The sequence below is a fragment of the Myxine glutinosa genome, chromosome 14, assembly GCF_964187855.1.
Source record: "Myxine glutinosa chromosome 14, kmMyxGlut1.1, whole genome shotgun sequence".
Classification (NCBI taxonomy): domain Eukaryota; kingdom Metazoa; phylum Chordata; class Myxini; order Myxiniformes; family Myxinidae; genus Myxine; species Myxine glutinosa.
The window spans coordinates 26,312,761-26,340,376 of NC_136274.1; the positions used below are offsets into that span (position 1 = coordinate 26,312,761).

Below are 27,616 nucleotides of genomic sequence, written 5' to 3' on the forward strand. Positions count from 1 at the left end.
ATGCCAAGTCTGTAATACGGATATCAACTTGTAAGATGATTTCTATTTTCATTTACTTGTAATATGAAACAACATTCTCCCACAATTCACACACTCAAACCTTCCACCTAACCACACACACTCATTGACTAAACTGACTAGACTGACCGGGCTGACAGAGTTGGCTGGACTGACTGGACTGACTAAAATGACTAGATTGACTGGGCTGACAACACTGACTAGACTGACTGGACTGACAGTGTTGACCAGACTGACCAGACTGATTGGACTGACCAGACTGACAGAGTTGACTGGACTGACCGGATTGACAGAGTTGACCAGACTGACTAGCCTGACTGGAGTAGACTGACTGGACTGACCAGACTGACAGAGTTGACCGGACTGACCGGATTGACAGCCAATTGACAGAGAATAAGTATTCAACCCCTTTGCTATGACACTCGGACTGACAGTTGACTGGACTGACTAGCCTGACTGGACTGACTGGACTGACCGGACTGGCAGAGTTGACTGGGCTGATTAGCCTGACTGGACAGACCGGACTGACTAGACTGACTGGGCTGATTGCACTGACTAGACTGACTGGACTGACTGGACTAACCGGAATGACAAAATTGACCAGACGGCCATTGCGGACTAACCGGTGCAGCTGGCGATCATCCCTCCTTGTGGTTCTGCGGGGACGTCCTGGCACTGTGCCTTCATAAAGTTTTCACACCCCTTGACTTTTTTCACATTTTGTTGTGTTACAGCCTGAATTTAAAATGGATAAAATGATCTACACCAAATACCCAATAATGTCAGTGGAATTTTTGATTTTTTTAGATTTGTTTTTCCCACACTCTATGACGAGATTTTCTCATCCTGGGCAGGATGTCGCAACACTCAGTTCCAGCTTCCAACCAGGATCTGTGGAATGTGGGAGGGAAGAGGGCGGGACGAGCAGTTTGCAGTCTGGCTTTCCTATTGCACAAAATTGTTTAGTGTCTGAATGCACAACTTCTGTCTTTCCAATTGTCCATCTGCATCTGTTTATACTCCTTCTGGTGCAACACTTTCTTTCTCCGTGATTCTCTATTTCTCTTTTTTTTTTTTCGTTACCCGTTTCCCATGTACTTTTCCTATATTCTGAGTGTCCAATAGTCAAAAAGCCACCAGGAAGCCAGAGAGCTGTGGTTAGGTTTCCATCTGTCGGACAATCTCTGCGGGTTTGCACTTTGGCCTTGCTTGTGTGCTTAGTTTTTGCTTGTGAGTGTGAAACTGGTCAGCGGCAAACATGTTGCCAATTACGATGGTATTTCCAACACGCTACTCCAAGGTATTTGTTTATTTATTTGTTCTTTTTATTTATTTGGTATTTATTGCATTCGGTATTTATTGTATTTTATTTACAATTTGGTATTTATATTTTATTATTATTTAATTATTATGTATTATTTTTTATTATTGTGTGTGTTTATTATTATATTTTATTTATTTATTTATTTATTTATTTTATTTTTTTGGTATTTATATTTTAATATAATTTGGTATTTATATTATATTTTATTGTATATTTTATTTGGTATTTATTATATTTATTGTATTTGATATTTCTTTATTTATTTGGTATTTATTGGATTTGATATAAATTGTATTTTATTTATAATTTGGTATTTATATTTTATTATTATTTATTATTTATTATTTATTATTTATTATTTATTCTTATTGTGTGTGTTTATTATTATATTTTATTAGAATTTTATTATTATTTTGTTTGGTATTTATATTTTATTTATAATTTGGTATTCATATTTTATTATTATTATTATTATTATTATTATTATTATTTATTTATTATTTATTATTTATTATTTATTATTGTGTGTGTCTTTCTATTATTATATATTATTAATTATTATATTTTATATTAATGTGGTATTTATATTTTATTTTATTATATATTTTATTTGGTATTTAATATACTTATTTATTGTATTTGGTATTTGTTTATTTATTTGGTATTTATTTGGTATTTATTGTATTTGACGCTATTTGTTTATTTGTTTAAACAGGTGTGTTTGCATATATTTAAAATGTAAGGCTCTTTCTAACCACTGACTCATTGATTCACTGACATAACATTTAGTTAACATAACATTTGTCATGTCATTCACATGACATTTCGTACCTTCGAGGTGGGGTACAAAGCTGAAATTTCGCATGTTGATGTAACTCAAAGCCAATATCCCAGGAGAGAAACTGCAAAACCATCGGAAATTGACCGTAAACAAAAATATCCGTGAATAAAAGTCGGTCGGTGCAGCATCCCTCTGCTCACGTGACCCAAGACAATGGAGCTTGCAATGAACTGGTTGCTTGGCAATGTTAACAAAGGCCTCTTCAGCCTCTTGTTTTATAACTTTCGCCGTGTTTACATTTTAAAAAGGACTATACTGTAGGTGTAAACTTTTAAATAAAGATCTCATTATAATCACTAATTCTTGATTTACTTCAGTTATTTAGCTGCTTGCAGAATGTAACCACAAACCACATCATGAAATAGATAAAACATTTATTCTGTATGCACACGTGCAATCATGCCCCACTAGTATAGACATCATCATCATCATGTACCATACTCTATGACATCATCATCATCATCATGTACCACACTCTATGACATCATCATCATCATCATCATCATCATGTACCATACCCTATGACATCATCATCATCATCATCATCATCATCATCATGTACCACACTCTATGACATCATCATCATCATCATCATCATGTACCACACTCTATGACATCATCATCATCATCATCATCATCATCATCATGTACCACACTCTATGACATCATCACCATCATCATCATCATCATGTACCATACCCTATGACATCATCATCATCATCATCATCATCATGTACCATACCCTATGACATCATCATCATCATCATCATGCACCACACTGTGACATCATCATCATCATCTTCATCATCATCATCAACATCATGTACCACACTCTATGACATCATCATCATCATCATCATCATCATCATGTACCATACCCTATGACATCATCATTATCATCATCATCATGTACCACACTCTATGACATCATCATCATCATCATCATCATCATCATCATGTACCACACTCTATGACATCATCATCATCATCATCATCATCATCATGTACCACACTCTATGACGAGCATTGGTGCTGCTGAAGTCGTCGGGTCGCCACTCCAGCTAAGGAAGTCAGGGCAGGAATTTGTAATTTGTTCAGGGTGCAGGCGATAGCTCGCCCACTCTTTGTGAAGAACACTGTGAGACATATCATGTCCACCAACTGACGCCAGCAGATGGGACACCCATTTAACGTCCATCCGAGGGTTCTGTACACACATTGATGAATCACCTGCCTGTGAAACACCGGGATCAGAGTTTATGGCTGAGTCAGGAATCGAACCCATCCTACTAAACATCTTACTTGCCCAACCTCTAGAGTCTAGAGCTCTAGACCATCCCACTCGCCTAAATTAAATCAAATTTAATATAAAGAATGAACATGTTAACTTGACACGATAACTATTAATTCGCTCTGTTAACATGGGCAATGTGGAAGCAGGTACAACCTGAACGGCACTCAGTCGAGCACAGAGATCCGCCAGGCTGAACAGTTAGTTTGGTAATTCACTGGTCGGTCAGATCTGGATCCAGACCTGAACCAAAATCCAATTAGCTTGTTTTTGTCACCTAACCAACTCATTCACCTAGTTTAGTCATAACTCGTCCATAACTTTTTAAAATATCATGTTATTTATCACTTTTCACCCGATCTCTCAATGGTGAAGAATCACTTGATAATTAAATAATTTTCGTATCCGAATCCATCTTCAGATCTTCACCAAAATCGAATCGATTAGTCCTTGTCACACACCCCACCTCTCCACCAAGTTTCGTCCAAATCCGTCCACACCTTTTTGAGATATCCTGCTATGTATCGTTTTTGGCCCGATCTCCCAATGGTGAAGTATCCGGATCTTTAAACACACATGCACACACACTTTGAAAATTCTAGTATCCGGATCCGAATCCGGATCTTCACTAAAATCGAATCATTTCGTCCTTGTCACATACGCTACATCTCTGCCAAATTTCATCTGAATCCATCCACAATTTTTTGAGATATTTTTTTCACAGACAGACAGACAAACAGACAGACAGACAGGGGTGAAAACACAACCTCCATCTACCTTTGGTGGCGGAGGTAATACATATCACAATCACTGTTTGTTCTTTATTTCGGTTATATCTTTTTGCTCCTACTTATAATCATAAACTCTGCCTCTTTGCGTTGCCTAATATTAATCGTTTAAGGACGGTGTGCAGTGCATGTTTAAATATATTTAATTATTTATATAAACGGTATCTACTCACATTATTATTGTTTAGTTAAACAGATTATGAATAACCAACATTTTAACCTGTTAACACTCTCATTTAACCTGCAGTTTTTATCACTGATCCATCATACCCACGGTTTTATTTGATAACTTTTGACAGTAAACATCATTATAGCTTTAAACTCTTAAATATAGAACTTATTCTGATGATTTAATCTTTTCCATGAATTATCCGTTGAATGCAGAATCCACTTAATTAAATAAATACAGATTATATTTATTATGTGTGCACGGAGGATGCTGCTCGCAGTTTACAAGCATGCCCCACAACACACACACACACACACACACACACACACACACACACACACACACACACACACACACACACACACATACACACACACACACACACACACACACACACACACACAGCAAACACACACACATGCACACACATGCACACACACATGCACACACACACAAACATGCACACACACACACACGCACACACACACAAACATGCACACACACACACACCAAACACACACACGCACACACACATGCACAGACACACATGCACACACACACACACACCAAACACACAAACATGCACACACATGCACACACACACACACACACACACACACACACACACACACACACACACACACACATACACACACACACACACACACACACACACACACACACAGCAAACACACACACATGCACACACATGCACACACACATGCACACACACACACACACACACACACACACACACACACACACACACATACACACACACACACACACACACATACACACACACACACACACACACACACACACACACAGCAAACACACACACATGCACACACATGCACACACACATGCACACACACACAAACATGCACACACACACACACGCACACACACACAAACATGCACACACACACACACCAAACACACACACGCACACACACATGCACAGACACACATGCACACACACACACACACCAAACACACAAACATGCACACACATGCACACACACGCATGCACACACACACAAACATGCGCACACACACACACACACACGCACACAAACATGCACACACACACACACACACACACACCAAACACACAACCACACACACACACACACACCACTCCCACCACACACACACACCACCCCCACCAAACACACACACACACACACACACACACACACACACATGCACACACAAATGCACACACACATACACACACACCAAACACACAAACATGCACACACATGCACACACACACATGCACACACACACACACGCGCGCACACACACGCACACACAGACATGCACACACACACAAACATGCACACACACACACACACACGCACACAAACATGCACACACACACACACACACACACACACACCACCCCCACTAAACACACACACACACACACACACACAATATCACACTAACCAAGTGTACACACACTGTGCCAGTATTCACTCCGTGTATTCACTTTCCCCATTAATGTCATCGCCCTCTCTGAGCCGAACCATGAGGTCTTTGTTTACGCAATCGTAGCTTGTTTATCGACTCTCGATGTCTTATCAGATCTGTTACTCTTGAATGTTTTGCAAACTCGTCCATCGGGCACAAGATATGGTGCGGACACACATGTGTTCGATCAGAAACTCAGTACAAACAAATAAACTTCTGAACGAGAAATTGTCGCTGGCAAAATAAACGTGAAAGCCGAGGATTGTGTGTGTGCATAATATGTATGTGTGTGTGTGTGTGTGTGCATAATAGGTGTGTGTGTGTGTGTGTGTGTGTGTGTGTGTGTGTGTGTGTGTGTGTGTGTGTGTGTGTGTGTGTGTGTGTGTATATATATATATAATCGGAAGATTAAATCAGACGCGGACGGAGTTTCAGGACGGTCGATCTTTAATTCTCGACAAGCTTTCGACCAACAAAGGTCTTCTTCTTCGTCGTCCCCAAGTTCAGCGGAAGACCTTTGGGGACGACTAAGAAGAAGACCTTTGTTGGTCGAAAGCTTGTCGAGAATTAAAGATCGACCGCCCTGCAGCGACGTCCGCGTCTGATTTAATCTCCCGACTATTTATTTAATACAAATGAGACGCCCTGCTCCCTGCTCGTACTGTGGAGTTTCTACTATTTCTCACAGTTTATATATATGTGTTTGTGTGTGTGTGTGTGTGTGTGTGTGTGTGTGTGTGTGTGTGTGTGTGTGTGTGTGTGTGTGTGTGTGTGTGTGTGTGTGTGTGTGTGTGTGTGTGTGTTTTCTGCTCCATTAAGGTTTGTCTAGTTTGATAGTTACCTTGTTTTCATACACCATCCTGTGGTTAGATACAAAGCTAATTGCTGAACTTGCATAACAGAAATTACAATTATTGTGTGTCGAAGAGACAATCGGAGACATTCCACATAGAGACAGTTGGAGACATTCTACATAAAGACAATTGGAGCCATTCAAATAGAGACAATTGGAGACATTCCACGAAGAGACAATCAGAGCCATTCCACATAGAGACAATTGGAGACATTCTACGAAGAGACAATCAGAGCCATTCCACATAGAGACAATTGGAGACATTCTACGAAGAGACAATCAGAGCCATTCCACATAGAGACAATTGGAGACATTCTACGAAGAGACAATCAGAGCCATTCCACATAGAGACAATTGGAGACATTCTACGAAGAGACAATCAGAGCCATTCCACATAGAGACAATTGGAGACATTCTACGAAGAGACAATCAGAGCCATTCCACATAGAGACAATTGGAGACATTCTACGAAGAGACAATCAGAGCCATTCCACATAGAGACAATTGGAGACATTCTACGAAGAGACAATCAGAGCCATTCCACATAGAGACAATTGGAGACATTCTACGAAGAGACAATCAGAGCCATTCCACATAGAGACAATTGGAGACATTCTACGAAGAGACAATCAGAGCCATTCCACATAGAGACAATTGGAGATATTCCACGAAGAGACAATCAGAGCCATTCCACATAGAGACAATTGGAGACATTCTACGAAGAGACAATCAGAGCCATTCCACATCGAGACAATTGGAGATATTCCACGAAGAGACAATCAGAGCCATTCCACATAGAGACAATTGGAGACATTCTACGAAGACACTTATACGCAGGACAAGGACACGAGTAAACTGAACAACTCAACAAAGAATACATTTGAACCAAGTCCTTGGTTGTTGTTGTTGTTGTTGTTGTTGTTGATGTTGTTGTTGTGTTGTTGTTGTTGTTGCGGGTTCTTATTGGGGGTCAATTTTTGAAATGTATACCCATTGGTTGGATAGCTGCCAGACCACACCCACATCTGCCGCTTGACTCCACCCACCATAGCACCGAGATGAAATGATATGGCCGACATTTTGGTTTTCTGGTGGGACGAACAATTTAGGCCTGTAGATCTCTGCTCATTATACACTGTCTGGGTTTGTTGCGTCAGATTTCCATTGGCTCTGTTTTGGGTCGATTGTTATTCACGGCGAGGGATCCCGAAAAAATGGAATCATATGTCGAACAATAGGAAAGTTTAATCAAGCCTGTCAATGAACGGTGTATCAGAATGCACGGGAATCAAGCATTACGTAACATGATCAAGCGTTACATTACACAAGTTAGTGAAACCATTGCCTATTTTTGGGGCGAGTGTTATTCACGATGAGGGACCCTAAAAATCTCATCATATGCCAAATAATACGAAGGTTTAATCAAACCGATAGGAACACGCGGTACGTCAGAATGCACAGTACGTCAGAACGCACGGTAATCAAGTATTACATTATGTTATGTCATCACGCTTTACGTAACGCAAATTACAAAAAAAAAGTGCGACAACATTTTTCAACAGCCCAATATTGGGGTTAAGCAATCCGTAAACGTGTGATGAATCAGCTCGTTCTGATAAAACATTGGGGAGAGTAAGGATAAGAGGTGTCGAGTTAATTTTTTTTATAGCGCATTAAATATGTGTTTCCCAATCACACTGACCCGCTTTTAATAGCACATTAATTGTGTGTTTCCCAATCATACTGTTCAGCTTTTAATAGCACATTAAATGTGTTTCCCAATCACTCTGCCCAGCTTTTAATAGCACATAAAATGTGTGTTTCCCAATCATACTGACCAGCTTTTAATAGCACATTAAATGTGTGTTTCCCAATCCCACTGTTCAGCTTTTAATAGCACATTAAATGTGTGTTTCCCAATCACGTTATTTATCTTTTAAGAGTGCTTTAAATGTATGTTTCCCAATCACACTGTTCAGCTTTTAATAGCACATTAAATGTGTGTTTACCCAATCACGCTGTTCATCTTTTAAGAGTGCATTAAATGTGTGTTTCCCAATCACACTGCTCAGGTTTTAATAGCACATTAAATGTGTGTTTCCCAATCACGTTGTTTATCTTTTAAGAGTGCTTTAAATGTGTGTTTCCCAATCACGCTGTTCATCTTTTAACAGTGCTTTAAATGTGTGTTTCCCAATCACGCTGTTCATCTTTTAACAGTGCTTTAAATGTGTATTTCCCAATCATGCTGTTCTTCTTTTAACAGTGCTTTAAATGTGTGTTTCCAAATCACATTGTTCATCTTTTAAGAGTGCTATAAATCCCTCAGACCTCCTCTCTCGTCGTAGTCAACATGTGGCCCTGAATGGGTTTCTCTCATCTCCTCTTCCTGTTCAGGCTTGAGTTCCCCAAGGCAGTGTTCTGGGCCCTGTGCTTTTTCTGGTCTTCATCAATGATCTCTCTGACTCTCTTGAAAATCCTCTCTATCTCTTTGCTGATGACTCCACTCTCTGCCGCTCCATTCCTCATCCCTCAGATTGGCAGTCTGCAGCCTCCTCACTCTCTGCAGACCTGGACAAAATCACAGACTGGGCAAACAAGTGGAACATGTCTTTCAATCCTGAGAAATCTCACACTCTTACGATGTCTCTCCGAAAAGACCGACTGGACAACCCTCCCATCTACTTTCTGAATAATCCTCTCCAAGAAGTTCTGTCACTCAAGCTTTTGGGTATCAATATCTGCCATGATCTTTCCTGGGAAAACCACATTTCCAAGCTGGCCTCCAAAGCCAGTCGCCAACTGGGCATCCTCCGTCGTGCGAAGTCCTTCCCTGGCATTCCTGAGCTCCTCACCACGTACAAGGCTTTCATCCACAGCTCAATGGAATACTGCTCTCCCCTCTGGGCTGGTGCTCCTGCCTCACACCTAGCTTGTCTTCACGCTGTTGAAACCAAAGCGTTCAGAATCATTGGAATCTCCCGCGATGACGCTATCTCCGAGGGCCTTTCACTTACTCACCGCAGGCAGGTTGGTGGTCTTTCCGTCTTCTACCGATTCCTCTCCGGCCTTGCTCCCCCAGCTCTCTCTGGGCTCTATCCCCCAAATATTCCTGCAGGTCGCACAAGATCTGCCTGCAAGCCTCTTATGGTTAAACTGCCAAAATCAAGACTCTCTGCTCACCTTCACTCCTTCATTTCTCTTTTCTCCCGCCTCTGGAACAAACTCCCTCACTCTCTTCAATCCCACTCCTCCCTCCAGGTCTTTAAAACGGCTGTTCACCACCATCTCTTATCTTCCCCAATCCAAAACCTTGATCTTTTCTACCCCCGCTAATTTCACCCCAAATCCACTTTTTTGAGGTGACTTTTGTCTTCTTTACTGGAAGTCCTTGGTGTCCTTCCGTTTTATACCTATCCTGCCTCCCCCCAGGCCCTCTCCCTCCCACACATCTCCCGATGTCCCTGCTCTCAAATGTTGTTTGTGTGCTTCCTCCCCTTCTCTCCCCATCTTGTCGACCGCTCCCCTTTTTATATACTTTGTTTGCTTGTTTGTTTGATTTGTTTGTTTGATAAATGTTAGCTCTTTCACGAGCCTCGACTCTGTGCACAAAAAAAAAAAAAAAAAATCACTTACCTGCGACATTGCACGGACAAGGAGATTGTCAATTTCATGAGGACACTCCATTTCTTCAACGTGTGATGTTTCCATCCCTGGCCATCCTGACCAACCACCATTATATAATTATATGATCTCCTTTCACCCTCTCAAACAGTTTGAATTCATTACAAACAAATACAGGGTGAACTGTGGGGTCAAAGGGAAGGCTTTTAGTGGAGGAAGCAATGATGACAAACAGAGGAGCTTTTGTTTGATGGAATGCTCGACCTCCATTATGAGTTCCATACTCTACCACACTTGTAACACAAACACACACACACACACACACACACACACACACACACACACACACACACAAAATGACCACTTACTACTGAACGAGGCCATACTTAAAAAAATTGCAAGATGCGAAGAACGAAATTGTCCACCACCTGTATAGACTATAAGAAAGATTTTGACAGTGCCCCACATTCGTGGATGATAAAATGCATGCAAATATACAAAATCAATCCCCAAATAATCAAACTGATTGAGAAAGCAATGGAGCTCTGGAATATCACATTGATATTATAGCACTCAGAAGGAAATATCGAAACAACGAATGTGAAGATACGGCGTGGAATCTTCCAGGGAGACAGTCTTCTCCCCCCCCTCCCCCCTCGCCCCCCGCCTTCTGTTTTGTCTGGCTCTGCACGCACGAAGTAACCTCATCAATGAACAAGGACACAGATACACCCAAACAACCAATAGACGAACATCCAAAGAAAAAGGAAAGGTGACACATCTACTGTCCTGATTTAAAACGGATTTAAAGGTCTTCGCACCAAACGACAAAAAATTGACAGAACAACCAAAACTACAAAAACAGTTTTCCGAAGACATTCAAATGGAATTTGGACTAGACAAGTGCGCCAATTGCACATTTGTACAAGGTAAACCAACAAAAACAGACAACATAAAAATTGACGTTGAAACAACAATACAACAGTTATGAAGAAAATGAAGCATCATACAAATACCTCGGAGTAGAAGAGCACCACCAAATATTTCACAAACAAATGCTCAAAACAATCGCCAAAGAATACCTATGTAGAACAAAGCTGATCCTGAAAACATACCTCTCCCCAAGAAACAAAATCAAAACCTAAACCAGCTCACAGTACCAGTGTTCCAATATAGCTTCACAATAATAAACTGGCTACAATCAGAAATCAACAAGATAGATATCAAAACAAGAAAAATCCTTACAATCCACAAAATGTTTCACAAAAACCAGTGCATCCCGAGAATGTACCTGCCGAGACGAAAGGGAGGAAACGGCCTGATGGAACTCAACCAGAAGCACAGAGCGACAAGTAAAGGACTAGCTCAGCAAGTAAAATGCTCAACAGACTATCGGATGCATTTTGTAAACAAACATGAACACAATAAACCTGAAAAAACATCCCTAACTCACCTTGCAAAGAATTTCCAAAAACAGGTGCGAATAGAAGATGCCACACAGAACTGTGTCCACACAGAACACAGACTCTGTGTCCTGTCCACAGGAAAATGAAACAACATCTGGACCATCTGGACTGGTCTCCCATCTTTACTGCCTCTGACATCAACTCATCCTGGTAATTCTTCCAAAGTAAATTGCTCTCTCTCTCTCATGCACAGATTTATCCCATCTCGTCTTCAGTTGTCATATCCTGCCTCCTGTCCATGGTACACGGAATCGTGGAGTGAGGCAGTTGCCCTGAAACAACTTGCGTTCGCCTCCTGGAAGGCAAATCCAATGGAAGGCAATCTAATTTTCCTTTCACAAAGTCGGGAACAAGTGTGTGTCCACCCTCAGGAGAGCCAGGAAACAATATCTCTCCACTCTCAAGACTGAACTCTAAAACCTGTCTCCCTCTTCCAAATCCTGGTGGCATCTGGTCAAATCTGTTTCTGGTGTTTGTTTGTTTTTTTGTATACTGAATCGAGGCTCGTGAAAGAGCTGACATTTACTTCACAAACAAATCAACCAGACAAACAAAATATATAAAAAGAGGGAGCGGAAGACAAGAGAATGGGAAGCACACAAACACTTGAGAGCACACAACATTTAAGAGCAGGGAGATGTGTGGGAGGGAGAGGGCTTGGGGGGAGGAGGCGTGGGAAGGGGGGGGGGTGGGAGGAGTATAAAACACAAGGACACCAAGGACTTCCAGGACAGAAGTTGGTATTTCAAAAAGTGGAATTGGGGTGAAATTAGCAGGGGTAGAAAAGATCAAGGTTTTGGAAGGGGGAAGATAAGAGATGGTGGTGAACAGCTGTTTTAAAGACCTGGAGGGTAGAGTGGGATTGAAGGGAGTGGGGGAGTTTGTTCCAGAGGGGGGAGAAAAGAGGAATGAAGGAGTGAAGGTGAGCAGAGAGTCTTGATTTTGGCAGTTTAACCATAAGAGGGTTGCAGGCAGATCTTGTGCGACCTGTAGGAATATTTGCGGGACAGAGCCCAGAGAGAGCGGGGGGGGGGGGCAAGGCCAGAAAGGAGTCGGTAGAAGACGGAAAGACCACCAACCTGCCTGCGGTGAGTGAGTGAGAGGCCCTTGGAGTTAGCTTCATCGCGGGAGATTCCAATGATTCTGAATGCTTTGCTTTCAACAGCGTGAAGACGAGCTAGGTGTGAGGCAGGAGCACCAGCCCAGAGGGGAGAGCAGTATTCCATTGAGCTGCGGATGAAAGCCTTGTACGTGGTGAGGAGCTCAGGTGTGCCAAGGAAGGACTTCGCACGACGGAGGATGCGCAGTCGGCGACTGGCTTTGGAGGCCAGATTTGAAATGTGGTTTTCCCAGGAAAGATCATGGCAGATAGTGAGACCCAAAAGTTTGAGTGACAGAACTTCTTGGAGAGGATTATTCAGAAAGTAGATGGGAGGGTTGTCCAGTCGGTCTTTTCGGAGAGACATCGTAAGAGTGTGAGATTTGTCAGGATTGAAAGACATGTTCCACTTGTTTGCCCAGTCTGTGATTTTGTCCAGGTCTGCAGAGAGTGAGGAGGCTGCAGCCTGCCGATCTGAGGGATGAAGAATGGAGCGACAGAGAGTAGAGTCATCTTTGACAAACAGTCAAAGTCAAAGTCAAAGTCAAAAGTCAAACAGTCAAAGTCTGTTTGACAAACAAACAAACAAACAAACTTTGACAAACAAACAAACAAACTTTCTCTTTCTTTCTTTCTTTGACAAACTTTGACAAACAGAAACTTTTCTTTTGACAGAAACTTGTTCCCCCTCCATCCCCTCCCTTACCTCAAACGGCTACACAGCTGACTCCGCACGTGAAAAAGCTGAATTCCACAACTCTGTGTTTGCCTCAAAATCTTGGGTGCAAGACCCGTCTCTCTCTGTACCCACCGTACCCAGACATACCCAGCTGCTCTTGGACTCTGTGTCCTTTTCTCCTGACAAGGTGGATAAGTTTTTGTCAATCCTTGACTCTGATTCTGCAACTGGACCAGACGGCATCAGCCCATGGGTCCTAAAATCCTGCTCTGCCACTCTTTCACACCCTCCCCTTTGCTCAAGGTCATCTGCCATCAGCTTGGAAATCAGCCAACATTACCGCTTTACACAAAAAAGGTGCAAAAACAGATCCTTGCAACTACAGACCAATCAGCCTTCTCCCAATTATCAGCAAAGTCCTGGAATCCATCATTACTTCAGATATCAAATCCTTCCTCTTCTCCAAAGGCTTTTTTTTTTTCTTCTTTTTTGTATACTGAATCGAGGCTCGTGAAAGAGCTAACATTTATTTCACAAACAATCAAAAATCTCTGATCATCAATTTGGTTTCAGACCAGGTCACTCTACTCTGGACATGCTGCTTCTGCTGTCTCAACAATGGATAGACATTCTCAATGTCAAACACGAAATTAGAGCTGTCTCCCTTGACATATCACGTGCCTTCGACACGGTCTGGCACCCCACTCTGCTCACCAAACTCTCCTCCTATGGTATCCATGGAAATCTCCACGCATGGCTTGCGGACTTCCTCTCTGGTAAGAGTCAACGTGTGGCCCTGAATGGATTTCTCTCATTTCCCCTTCCTGTTCAGGCTGGAGTTCCCCAAGGCAGTGTTCTGGGCCCTGTGCTTTTTCTGGTCTTCATCATTGATCTCTCTGACTCTCTGGAAAATCCTCTCTATCTCTTCGCTGATGACTCCACTCTCTGCCGCTCCCTACCTCATCCCTCAGATCGGCAGTCTGCAGTCTCCTCACTCTCTGCAGACCTGGACAAAATCAGACTGGTCAAACAAGTGGAACATGTCTTTCAATCCTGTCAAATCTCACACTCTCACTATGTCTCTTCGAAAAGACCGTCTGGACAACACTCCCATCTACTTTCTCAACAATCCTCTCCAAAAAGTTCTGTCACTCAATCTCTTGGGTCTCACAATCTGCCATGATCTTTCCTGGGAAAAACACATTTCCAAGCTGGCCTCCAAAGCCAGTCGCCGACTGGGCATTCTCCGTCGTGCGAATTCCTTCCTTGGCACATCTGAGCTCCTCGCCACATACAAGGCTTTCATCCACAGCTCAATGGAATACTGCTCTCCCCTTTGGGCTGGTGCTCCTGCCTCACACCTCGCGCGGCTTCATGCTGTTGAAACCAAAGCTTGCAGAATTATTGGAATCTCCCGATTGCAGAATTATTGGAATCCTGAAGCCGATTGCGACGGCCTTTTACTTACTCACTGCAGGCAGGTTGGTGGTCTTTCTGTCTTCTACCGACTCCTCTGTGGCCTAGCCCCCCCCTGCCCTGTCTGTGCTCTGTCCCACCCAGTACTCCTAAAGGCCACACAAGATCTGCCTGTAACCCTCTTCTTGTGAAACTGCCAAAATCAAGACTCTCTGCTCACCTTCATTCTTTCATTCCTCTTTTCTCCCGCTTCTGGAACAAATTCCCTCACTCTCTTCAATCCCACTCATCCCTCCAGGTCTTTAAAACAGCTGTTCACCACCATCTCCTATCTTCCCCCATACAAAACCTTGATCTTTTCTACCCCTGTTAATTCTCCCCACATCCACATTTCTGAAGTACCGACTTCTTTCCTGGAAGTCTTAGCAGTGTCCATGTGTTTTTTTTACCTCTCGCACCCCCACCCCCATTCCTACGCCTCCACCCCCCAAGCCCTCTACCTCCCACAGATCTCTCGATATACCTGCTCTCAAATGTTGTAGTTGTGTGCTTCCCCCTCTCCTTCCCATCTTGTCTCCCACTCCCTTTATTTCGTCTTATGTGTCCGTTTGTTTTTTGTTTGTTTTTTGTCATTAATGTTAGCTCTTATACGAGCCTCGATCTTGTATAACAACAAAAAAAAATCTCCGGCCATGAAGCTAACTCCGAGGGCCTTTCACTTACTCACCACAGGCAGGTTGGAGGTCTTTCTGTCTTCTACCGACTCCTCTCTGGCCTAGCTCCCCCAGCTCTGTCTGTGCTCTATCCCCCAAATATTCGTACAGGTCGTGCAAGATCTGCCAGAAACCCTCTTATGGTGAAATTGCCAAAATCAAGACTCTCTGCTCACCTTCACTCTTTTATTCCTCTTTTCTCCCACCTCTGGAACAAACTCCCTCACTCTCTTCAATCCCACTCCTCCCTCCAGGTCTTTAAAACAGCTGTTCACCACCATCTCTTATCTTCCCCCATCCAAAACCTTGATCTTTTCTACCCCTGCTAATTCACCGCAGATCCACTTTTTTGAAATACCGACTTCTTTCCTGGAAGTCCTCGCAGTGTCCATGTGTTTTATACCTCTCCCACCACCCCTTCCTATGCCCCTCCCCCAAAGCCCTCTCCCTCCCACAGATCTCCCGATGTCCCTGTTCTCTGCTGTTGTACTTGTGTGCTTCCCTCTCTCTCCCCATCTTGTCTCCCTTTATCTTATGTTTTATGTCAGTTTGCTTTTATGTGATGAATGTTAGCTCTTACACGAGCCTCGATCTTGTAGACAAAAAACAAACAACAAAAAACAAAACAAAAAATCCCCAAAAAATACAGCCCCAACAATTGCAAAAAGGCAAAGAAATATATAAAAAGAACGATCAAGAAATATACACCAACAACTGGGAGAATGACAAAAGAGCAGGAAAATACAAAAAATAATTGGCCAGAGTGGGGATAGACAAAGAAGGCTCATTGGAATGGCTAAGAAGAGGTCAGCTCAACTGGGACGGAGAACAAATTATAATAAATGCCCAAGATCAAGGACACTACACCAATGGATTAAAAAAGATGGTGGGACTCAACTAGATGGACAAGTGTAGATTCTGCAAGACAGAAACAGAAAGTCCTAGTCACCTGCACTCTGGATGCAAAAAACTATTATCAGAACAACTTTACACACAACGGCACAACAAAGTATGCAAAGTCATTTATTGGCATATCTGTAAAAAATTAAACATCCCAATACCAGAAAACTCTTGGAAACATGAACCAAGGGCAATGCTTGAAAATGATGACGTCATGCTCATGTATGACCTGATGATTCCATCGAGCGTGAACATAGAAAACAAAGCATTGCATCTGGACATTGTACTCAGGAACAAAAATGAGAAGACAGCATTGATGATTGATATCAGCACCCAGTGATTTTGGCCTAAACGACGCAGAAACAAAGAAAATGACCAAATACCAGAACCTCAAACACACCCATGCACGCTCGCACGCACACAGCCACATTTAATTTTATTTTGTGCTCATGGCACATTATGGAGGGTGAGAAATGGAGCTCTTGATGTACAGTGCGACTCTGCTGCTAGGATGGGGTTCAGGTCGATCAAACCTGAGGATACAATAGCCAGGGATGGACACCAAGGAGTCAGGGACATCCTGTGGGAGGATTGTTGAAACGATCTCAATACAACTGGAATGATTCTGTGAAACAGATGATAACAGAAAAACACGACCGATCCGGTTTGGAAAACTTATCTTTGATTCAGGTGGAAGGGGAGCGGTGAATTTGACTTTCATGTGGAGCAACCCCGAATCAGAAGTCCAAACTTTTGGGAGACATGATAACATTTCACTCCTTTTTGTAAATGAAAACACCAAAGCAAAAATAATTCCATTTGTGATATCCTATTTACTTCCGCCACCAAAGGTGGGCGGAGGTTATGTTTTCACCTCTGTCTGTTTGTTTGTCTGTTTGTCTGTGAAGAGGATATCTCAAAAAGGTGTAGACGGATTCGGAAGAATGGTGGACAGGTTTGGTATATGACAAGGAAGAATCGATTTTATTTTGGTGAAGATCCGGATCAGGGTCCGGATCAGAAAATTTGTTAATTGATTCTTCACCATTGAGAGATAGAGATTTACTGTGGTAAATCTGTCCCTGAACTTTGAATGTTGGCATGAATCCTCCCTCTGTGATGACATTGGCACCGAATGACGTCATTTGAAAGGCACAATTGTATTTCCGAATGTTCTGAAGGAAATGTTTGGACTCTGGAGTGGTGCCAAGAAGAAGATCCTTAAATGGCTCAGGTGGTTCAGGAAGCATAGTCAGCTGAACTTTGCCATTAGTGCAACACATGCCTGGTGTTTCTTTATCCCACTTTTTGGCGCTACACTTGTCACAAATCTACACCATCCCTCCATGCTGCTGTTCATCTTTTATTCGAGCAGAATATTCGTATTCGAGCAGAATAAAATAGGAATAAATAGGAGATTTTCGAAGGTAGGAATAAATCGGAATAAAAAAATAGGAATAAATCGGAATAAAAAAATAGGAATAAATCGGAGAATTAGGAATAATAATAATAATGAAGAAACGTGGCGAAAACGTTCGCTATTAAAATGAATGTTGAAGTAACGCCACGGCTTATATAGGATTATTAGGAGGGGCAGAGACCTTAGGGAGGCGTAGACTATTTAAATTGTCCAATAGAAAAAGCGTAAAAAAATTTGACCCTTCTTGAAAGGTCAAATATTTCGTGGTCCCGCCTTTTTGGGTTTATTTTAGTTCGAGCAGAAATTCGAGCAGAAATACGAATAAATCGGAGAAATAGGAATAATAATAATAATGAAGAAACGTGGCGAAAACGTTCGCTATTAAAATGAATGTTGAAGTTACGCCACGGCTTATAGCCGGTGTTACGTGCTCCTCCCCGAACCCCTGGTCACGGTGTACCTCCGAGCCCCGAGAGGAGTCATGGCAGAAAAATGTGTTATTCTGTATGTCAAAGATCAATGGAGAAGCCACCCCAATTGTTACTCACAAACAAATATTGTATTAAGATCACACAAGAAACAGTACAACAATAATAGTAATCAAAAGTACAATCCATATGTCCTATGATGGTACCATCAGTTTCGTAATATATAACTCACTGTGCTCCAAGTGAGTGAACTAAGAACATTCCCCAATGTCTCTTATTCCCGGCTTCCAGCCAAAGTTTATTCACTCCAGCGATCGCCAGAACGATGTCCAATCGAGACCCGAATCCTGTGCGGATGGCAAGTACAGTCACACAGCCAAAGCTGCACAAAGGCGCCCTCCAGGCGACTGGGAAATCACACCCTCGGGTATGGACTTTCACGGCTCACAGTCGGCGAACCGCAATTAATCTTCAAAAGCCACGGTGCACACACACACCAGATACGTCTGAAAGTGGTGAAAACGGCTGACGAAGCAAAGAAACCTTGCTCGACGTGCGAAGCGCGCGAGTCAAAATGGCCAACGACCCGTTCTTGAGACGTAATGACCCGGCGATAATTCTCCTCGGAATCCACCGCTAAAAACCTGACACGCAGGTTGATTGGTCACAGCAATGACAACTCTGTCGCAGGAATCCCTTTCCCGGGAAACCCGAAAGTTCGCTAGTGACTCCCGTTCGACAACGTTCGCTTCAGAACTCGGAGCGGCTCGGCTTTCTTGTCTGACTCACTCGCTCCGCCTTCTTTCTCTCCTCTTCCTCTTCGTCGCCGTCCGGTTCCTGTTTCATTTAAAACATTAACCTTTTTACCTTTTGACAATAATAATTGCTATTTCCCTAAAAACAACAACAATAATAATACATGGAACCAGAAATATTTCAAGTGGATGAAAACCACAACAAGGGAAGTGACGAATCCGTAACACCGGCGAAGCCGGTGTTGTGAATGAACGCGTATGTATTATGTTGAAAAGCCAGATTTTTCTGAATCCTTTGAGAATTTCGAAGCTTTGACACACAAAATCGCTCCATGGAGGCCGCCATCTTGCGGATGCGGAAGTATGCATAAAAAATTGCGAAAAAGTTCAATAGGAGTTTGTTTCACCCGTCTTTTTTTGATTCACAATCTTATGCACGTCTAATTTGTGATTAAAATACTTTAAGACCAACCTCGTTCCCCGGGCCCACACGGGCCCTGGTTTAATATCTTCAACGAAAATCGTCACCAAACACCGGTCAAAATCAATGAGATTCGAGCATTTGAAAAAATATTTTAAAAAAGCTTATTACCGCGTTTCAGAGGCTGAAAACGGCGTCAAATATTCTAAAATTGACGAAGAATTGTTTTTTAGAAATCTCGCGGCCGTAGGGGATAGTTTTTCACGGCCGGAAATATCCGAAGTTGAGACGGAATTCACCGAATTAATCAAGAAGGAAATTTTTATAAATTTTAATCTCATCCAGAATGCAAATGGTGTCATTTTGAACTAGGTACGGTACCTACTACACCTACCTACTACCAACTACCTAAACTACTGATACCATAGTGATGGGTAAAATAGTGGCAAGAGGCTTTGGCTTCGCCGGCTCATTGCGGCTTTGCAGTAGGGTACTAGTAGCTTGTATAGGATTACTAGGAGGAGCGGAGACCTTAGGGAGGTGGAGATTATTTAAATTGTCCAATAGAAAAAGGGTAAAAAAAATTGACCCTTCTAGAAAGGTCAAATATTTCGTGGTCCCGCCTTTTTGGGTTTTTTTTTTTTTAGTTCAGGCAGAAGTTCGAGCAGAAATAGGAATAAATCGGAGAAATAGGAATAATAATAACAAGCGTTACGTCTAGGTCCCCTGTCGTTGAAGTGATGTGAGTTGATAAAGTGGAAGACGCAAGGCGGCCATCTTGGATTTTGACGTGGCGACCCAATTTTCAAGAGCGTTATTCCTTATGCCTAGATACACCCACACACCAGATTAGAAGTTGGTACTTCGCTTATTTTTCAAGATATTCCGCTCACAAGGTTCAGACATACATGGCGTCAGACATACATGGCGGCGGTCATCTTGGATTTTGACGTGGCGACCCAATTTTCAATAGGGTTCCTCCATATGCCTAGTTGCACCCACACACCAAATTAGAATTCGGTCCTTCGCTTACGCACGCACGCACGCCGGACGCATGCACGCACACACGGACGGAGGGGAAAACCATAATCCCCCTTTCGCTCCGTGGTGCGACGGGGGACAATAATGAAGAAACGTGGCGAAAACGTTCGCTATTAAAATGAATGTTGAAGTAACGCCATGGCTTATATAGGATTATTAGGAGGGGCGGAGACCTTAGGGAGGCAGAGACTATTTAAATTGTCCAATAGAAAAAGGGTAAAAAATTTTGACCCTTCTAGAAAGGTCAAATATTTCGTGGTCCCGCCTTTTTTTCTTTCTTTTTTTTTGAGTTCGCGCTCGGGGGGTGCGATTTCAGTAATTTTAAAGACTGCCATTGGATTCCCCATATAAAACTACCCCTAGTTGTGCACCATTAAGACCTCGAAGTAGGCGCATACAGATTTGTATACCTAACGACACCACAAACAGACATTGCCTTTTATTATGTGGATTATTTCCATCCATGGATAAGCCAAACATGTATTAAATAAATATTTATTTAATTTCATTGTGTCATAATTTGTCTGTGGGGTGATGTGGATTGGTTGAAATCCCGTAGAACCCTAAATATCAATTTGTACTCCTTTGATGGGGTGGCCATTTTTTTCGGGCCATCCCTCCATATGTCGTACCACCGTACTCCATGACCTGTATTTATATTTATTGTCCTGCTTCAGTCCTAATTTATACCTTCTGCATCTGTCTCCTTTCACAGCTCCGCTCGTCACAACAGGACAACATGTCCGACCACATCGACACAAGTGAAGACAAATCTGTGCTCGGCCCAGACATCCCTCTGGCTTCTGAAACGGAGTCGCTGATTCATCATGGCAAACGTGTGGTCACCAAAGATGGACGCAGCAACGTTAAGATTGGAAACATTGAGGGTCAAGGAATGTTGTACATTCGAGATCTGTGGACCACATTCATCGACATGAAGTGGCGATTCAAGTTAGCATTTTTTGGAGCTACCTTTATTGGTACATGGTTTGGCTTTGGTCTCCTGTGGTACCTCCTGGCATTAGTGCATGGAGATCTGGCAATGTTTAAACCTCCAAAGAATCACACACCATGCGTTATGAATGTTGAGAGCTTCACCGGGGCCTTCCTCTTCTCACTCGAGTCACAGACCACCATCGGCTATGGTTTCCGCTGCATTACGGAGGAATGCCCGTTGGCTGTACTTCTTCTCATCGGTCAACTGGTTTTCACCACCGTTCTCGAGATCTTCGTCACAGGGACATTCTTGGCAAAAATTGCACGACCAAAAAAACGTGCAGAGACCATTCGATTCAGCAGGTACGCCATTGTAGGGTGCTTTAACGGGCGGCTCTGCCTTATGGTACGCGTGGCAAACATGCGGAAAAGCATGCTCCTCGGATGCCAGGTGAGTGGAAAACTCTTACAGACGTATGTAACACATGAGGGAGAAACCATTCGACTAAACCAGACCAACGTTAACTTTCACGTAGACACCTCAATAGATTGCCCTTTCCTCATCCTCCCACTCACATTCTGCCATGAGATTGACCATGGAAGCCCTTTGCACGACCTCACTGCCGAAAATCTCCAGGAGAGTTGCTTTGAGCTGGTGGTTTTTCTCAATGGCACGGTGGAATCTACAAGTGCGGCGTGCCAGGTGAGGACTTCCTACCTACCGAACGAGATCCTCTGGGGCTATGAGTTCCTCCCGGTTGTTTCTCTGACTGCTAATGGCAAGTACATTGCTAATTTCAGGGACTTTGACAAGGTCCGGCCCGTTGCCACACCGCCTTGTTCCTTCGATGCCTTTGATCCACCTGCTGAGACTGAGAACGAAAAACAGTCGCCATCTTGCCATCAGCTTCAAGAGAACGCGGATGTGGATGTGCAGTCGAGCATCCGGGTTAGCAATGTCTGACTTAAAGATGCTGGTTCGTCTATCTTGTCAAGCGTTTTTACTGTCACTCAATGATTTAGATAACACAGGATCGTGACTTTTAGGAGAAAGTCTTTTTTATATCATATAATTTATTTAGTTACTGCTTAAAACGACGTATACAGTGGATGACTAATTTGGGAGATGAGTCAAGCAAAGGAAATTTTGATGTAACCCAAGCTGTTAATGAAGGAGTATTTTAAACTCTTCTCACCCAACTTAACGCAGAAAGTGAGCTAGCAAGACCCAAGCTTATTTTACCCAAAGTTACAAGACAAAGAGTAGACTTTCAAATGTGCACAATTTGATATTAATTTCACTGAATTGTCATGTTCAGAGCCAAGTTGGTGAGTGCCTTTATAGTTTAGATGAAGTATTATGATAGTGATGAAGTTCAAGCATCATTTGAATGAATTACATTAAGTAAGATGTTGTCCGAGATTGGACTAAACCTGGGTCTTATACTTACAAAGGAATTATTGAATGTAGCACCAAGGGCCTTTCAGTGACTGTCTTGATGGCCTCAATGAAACGATGTTGCTGAATATATCGACAAAACAGAAGTTCAAGAACAGATAATGAATGTACGTAGCTCGTGTTTGTGAGAAATCCGATGGAACACATTCAAACCAATGATTATTAATGGTGTCAGAAGTGGGATTGAAGAAATCCCATGCAACACGTTCAAACCAATGATTAATTATTAATGGTGTCATAAGTGGGATTGAAGAAATCCGATGGAACGCATACAACAAACGGCAATGAAATTATTAATGGTTTCAGAAGTGGGATTAAAGAGAATTGATGGAACACATACAGCAAACGACAATGATTATTAATGGTGTCAGAAGTGGGATTGAGATCAAGACATTTTACAGGGTTATAGTGGCAAAGCAATTCTACAATAAAACCCATCACAAAGGTTAAAGATACGGACAGAGCTTTGGTTTGTCATGCTGCTAAGAAACCACTAGATGGCAAGTGGAAGATGACAGCTTGCTTATTGATCCAGTTTGAGATGCCAGCTTGCACATTGAGATGCCAGCTGCACATTGAGATGCCAGCTTGCACAATATGCCATCTTGCCAATAAGGCTAGTTTGATATGCCAGCTAGCTAAGTATCCCAGTTTGAGATGCCAGCTTGCTGATGGAGCTAGTATACAAGGTGACCACTTCTGATAAAGGCACTTTGGAGCCATAGAACTGATGGAGCCAATTCAAAATTCTGCCTTGCAGATCGAGCCATTTCAAGCTACCTGCAGTTTGTTGACCGAGCCACTACCCATAAGGTGCCAGCTTTCTGATCAAGCCAAATTGAGATGTGGGCTTATTGATCAAACAAGTTTGAGATGCCAGCTTGCAGAATAATTATTTGCTCAAGGTGTATTGAGATGCATTACAAACCATAAAAGGTGCACTTCAACCAAAGTTGACATTGAACAAAGTGGGTTATTGCTTTATTTGTGATTCTAGAAGATAATGGGGAATGGGGATAGCCAAGCTTGCTCGGTCAGTAAACATCGAATCCTTCCCTCTTCCTTCCCTCTTCCTCCTCCTGTTCATTCATCTTCTTGTTGACTCCACGTGTTGTCTCACTGTCAGTGAGTTACTTTTTGGCCTTCTTCCTCTCACTCTTCTGAGTGTCAAAATTGTGTGCAAACAAGACAAACCGGTCACTAAATTGAATCATTGCACCTTTTAGATGGCCGTCTTCACGAAATTGAGGTTCATTGATGGGTCTCAATAATCAATACAAACAAAACGAATATCAACTTGGATTGTCAAATGGTAATGAACCAATTGAGGGTAAAACATGATATTGATCAAGTGTTGTATCAAAGAAAGTGAACAAAAGTGTAAATTTGAGTGAAAAGTACAAATTGTGAACTTGTGGACGGAAAGCTATTTTATATATAAAAAGTGTGAGTTTGTAAGAATTACAATAAAAAATAGTAATCATGAGTCCATTCAGCTTAGATAACTTAAGAAAGAAATTTAAATTTCGAACTTCATTTTATAATCAGCGGACAATACCACACGGGTTTACTTACCATTGTTGGAGTGTGTTTAACGCATCACGTGATTGATCACGCACTCGGGTTTACAAATTCTGCTCATTTAGGCATCACAGTATGGAAGGGCACATGAGGTTTCTATTGATTATGAGTTTGAACACTTCCTACGTCATATATTTTTTAATTCATCCTTTTCTTTAATTAAATATTACCGAGAGCCACCGCAGAGTCCTAATCGGACATTTCCACGTCATGGAGAGACATCGCTCAGTTGGTAGAGTGGCTAGAATAGAGGGAAAATATTAGTTACCTACAAATAGTGTATGGTGTAGTGCACACCAGCGAAAGAGAAGAAGTGATAGACGGGTGTAAGGAGAAAGTAAATCACACAGCTGCTGCTGTCGGACGTACTGATGGTGAACCTGACATCCAATTGGCTGTTCAGAGCAAACTTTCCTTTTGTTCCAGGTGAGTTTGAGTTGGGGAGTTATAGTTCAGAAAACCACAAGAACGTCATTGTAACCTCAAACACATACAACAAACAACAGTGATTATTAATGGTGTCAGAAGTGGGATTTAAGAAATCCGATGAAACACATACAACATATGGCAACAATTATTATTAATGGTGTCAGGCATGGGATTTAAGAAATCTGATGGAACACATTCAACAAATGGCAGCTATTATTAATGGTGTCAGAAGTGGGATTTAAGATATCCGATGAAACACATACAACATATGGCAACAATTATTAATGGTGTCAGAAGTGGGATTTAAGAAATCTGATGGAACACATTCAACAAATGGCAGCTATTATTAATGGTGTCAGAAGTAGGATTTAAGAAATCTGATGGGACACATACAACATATGGCAGCCATTATAATGGTGTCAGAAGTGGGATTTCAGAAATCCGATGAAACACAGACAACATATGGCAACAGTTATAATTATTAATGGTGTCAGAAGTGGGATTTAAGAAATCTGATGGAACAAATTCAACAAATGGCAGCTATAATTAATGGTGTCAGAAGTGGGATTTAAAAAATCTGATGGAACACATACAACAAATGGCAACAATTATTAATGGTGTCATAAGTGGGATTTAAGATATCCGATGGAACACACACAACATATGGCAACAATTTTTATGATGTCAGAAGTGGGATTTAAGAAATCTGATGGAACACACACAACATGTGGCAATGATTAATTAATGGTGTCAGAAGTGGGATTTAAGAAATCCGATGAAACACATACAACATATGGCAATGATTAATTAATGGTGTCATAAGTGGGATTTAATAAATCTGATGGAATACACACAACATATGGCAATGATTATTAATGGTGTCAGAAGTGGGATTTCAGAAATCCGATGAAACACATACAACATATGGCAACAGTTATAATTATTAATGGTGTCAGAAGTGGGATTTAAGAAATCTGATGGAACACATTCAACAAATGGCAGCTATTATTAATGGTGTCAGAAGTGGGATTTAAGAAATCTGATGGAACACAAACAACAAATGGCAACAATTTTAATGGTGTCAGAAGTGGGATTTAAGATATCCGATGGAACACATACAACATACGGCCACAATTTTTATGATGTCAGAAGTGGGATTTAAGAAATCTGATGGAACATACACAACATATGGCAATGATTATTAATGGTGTCAGAAGTGGGATTTAATAAATCTGATGGAACACACACAACATATGGCAATGATTATTAATGGTGTCAGAAGTGGGATTTAATAAATCTGATGGAACACACACAACATATGGCAATGATTATTAATGGTGTCAGAAGTGGGATTTAAGAAATCTGATGGAACACACACAACATATGGCAATGATTATTAATGGTGTCAGAAGTGGGATTTAATAAATCTGATGGAACACACACAACATATGGCAATGATTATTAATGGTGTCAGAAGTGGGATTTAAGAAATCCGATGAAACACATACAACATATGGCAATGATTTATTAATGGTGTCAGAAGTGGGATTTAATAAATCTGTTGGAATACACACAACATATGGCAATGATTATTAATGGTGTCAGAAGTGGGATTTAATAAATCTGTTGGAACACACACAACATATGGCAATGATTATTAATGGTGTCAGAAGTGGGATTTAATAAATCTGTTGGAACACACACAACATATGGCAATGATTATTAATGGTGTCAGAAGTGGGATTTAATAAATCTGTTGGAACACACACAACATATGGCAATGATTATTTATGGTGTCATAAGTGGGATTGAGGAAATCCGATGGAACACATACATTGTAATCTCAAATATTATAAACTTGTATAATTGTGAAACATATTTGTATGAATATATTATGTAAAGGCAATGGTAGATCAGAAATGGATATGCACGGATGTTGAATTCTTTTTACCAAACCGTTTGATTCACGACATCATCTCATTGAATTTGGGGGATTATGAGATAATCTGGTTGAAGTTTTCAATATAGCTGCTCCGGCTCCGCACTTTAACTGCTCAATGTTTCGAGTGGAATCAATTCGCACAAAAGCTTGAGTGTGTCTCGATCGGTCGAATGTGTCTTCGGCCTCGACATATGAATGTCTTTAAGATGTTAATTAAAGTAAAATCTGTTTAAATCGGTTATATCTCCTGTGCTTCTAGACGCGATTGCTTTGGAAGCTTGTTTAGAAGGCTTGAGAGAAAATAAAGGTGAGAATTGTCAGAATTGTGTGAAAAGCGATGTTTTCTTTTAATTGTAATTTATATTCTGGCAGGTTCCCTAGTTTGGTACCCTTGCACTTCCTTAACCAATAACCAAGAAACTTCCTGCAGACGCCACAGGAGGCCGATTTTCACTGCACCTGCTGACTCGACTGACTGGGTGTGCCGAGTGTTTTCCACCAACCAGAAGCCAGCAAAGTCACAGCAATTCAGATATCCTCA

The 27,616-nt window shown here is 41.7% G+C and overlaps 1 protein-coding gene across 1 annotated transcript; it reads left to right on the top strand.

Moving 5' to 3' along the window:
• Positions 1-978: 978 nt before the first annotated feature.
• On the top strand, positions 979-27,398 carry KCNJ10 (potassium inwardly rectifying channel subfamily J member 10). Its single transcript, XM_068135342.2, has 2 exons — positions 979-1,318; positions 21,444-27,398. The coding sequence occupies exons 1-2, from the start codon at positions 1,277-1,279 to the stop codon at positions 22,626-22,628; spliced, it is 1,227 nt and encodes a 408-aa protein (XP_067991443.2). The 5' UTR covers positions 979-1,276; the 3' UTR covers positions 22,629-27,398.
• The last annotated feature ends 218 nt before the right edge of the window (positions 27,399-27,616 follow it).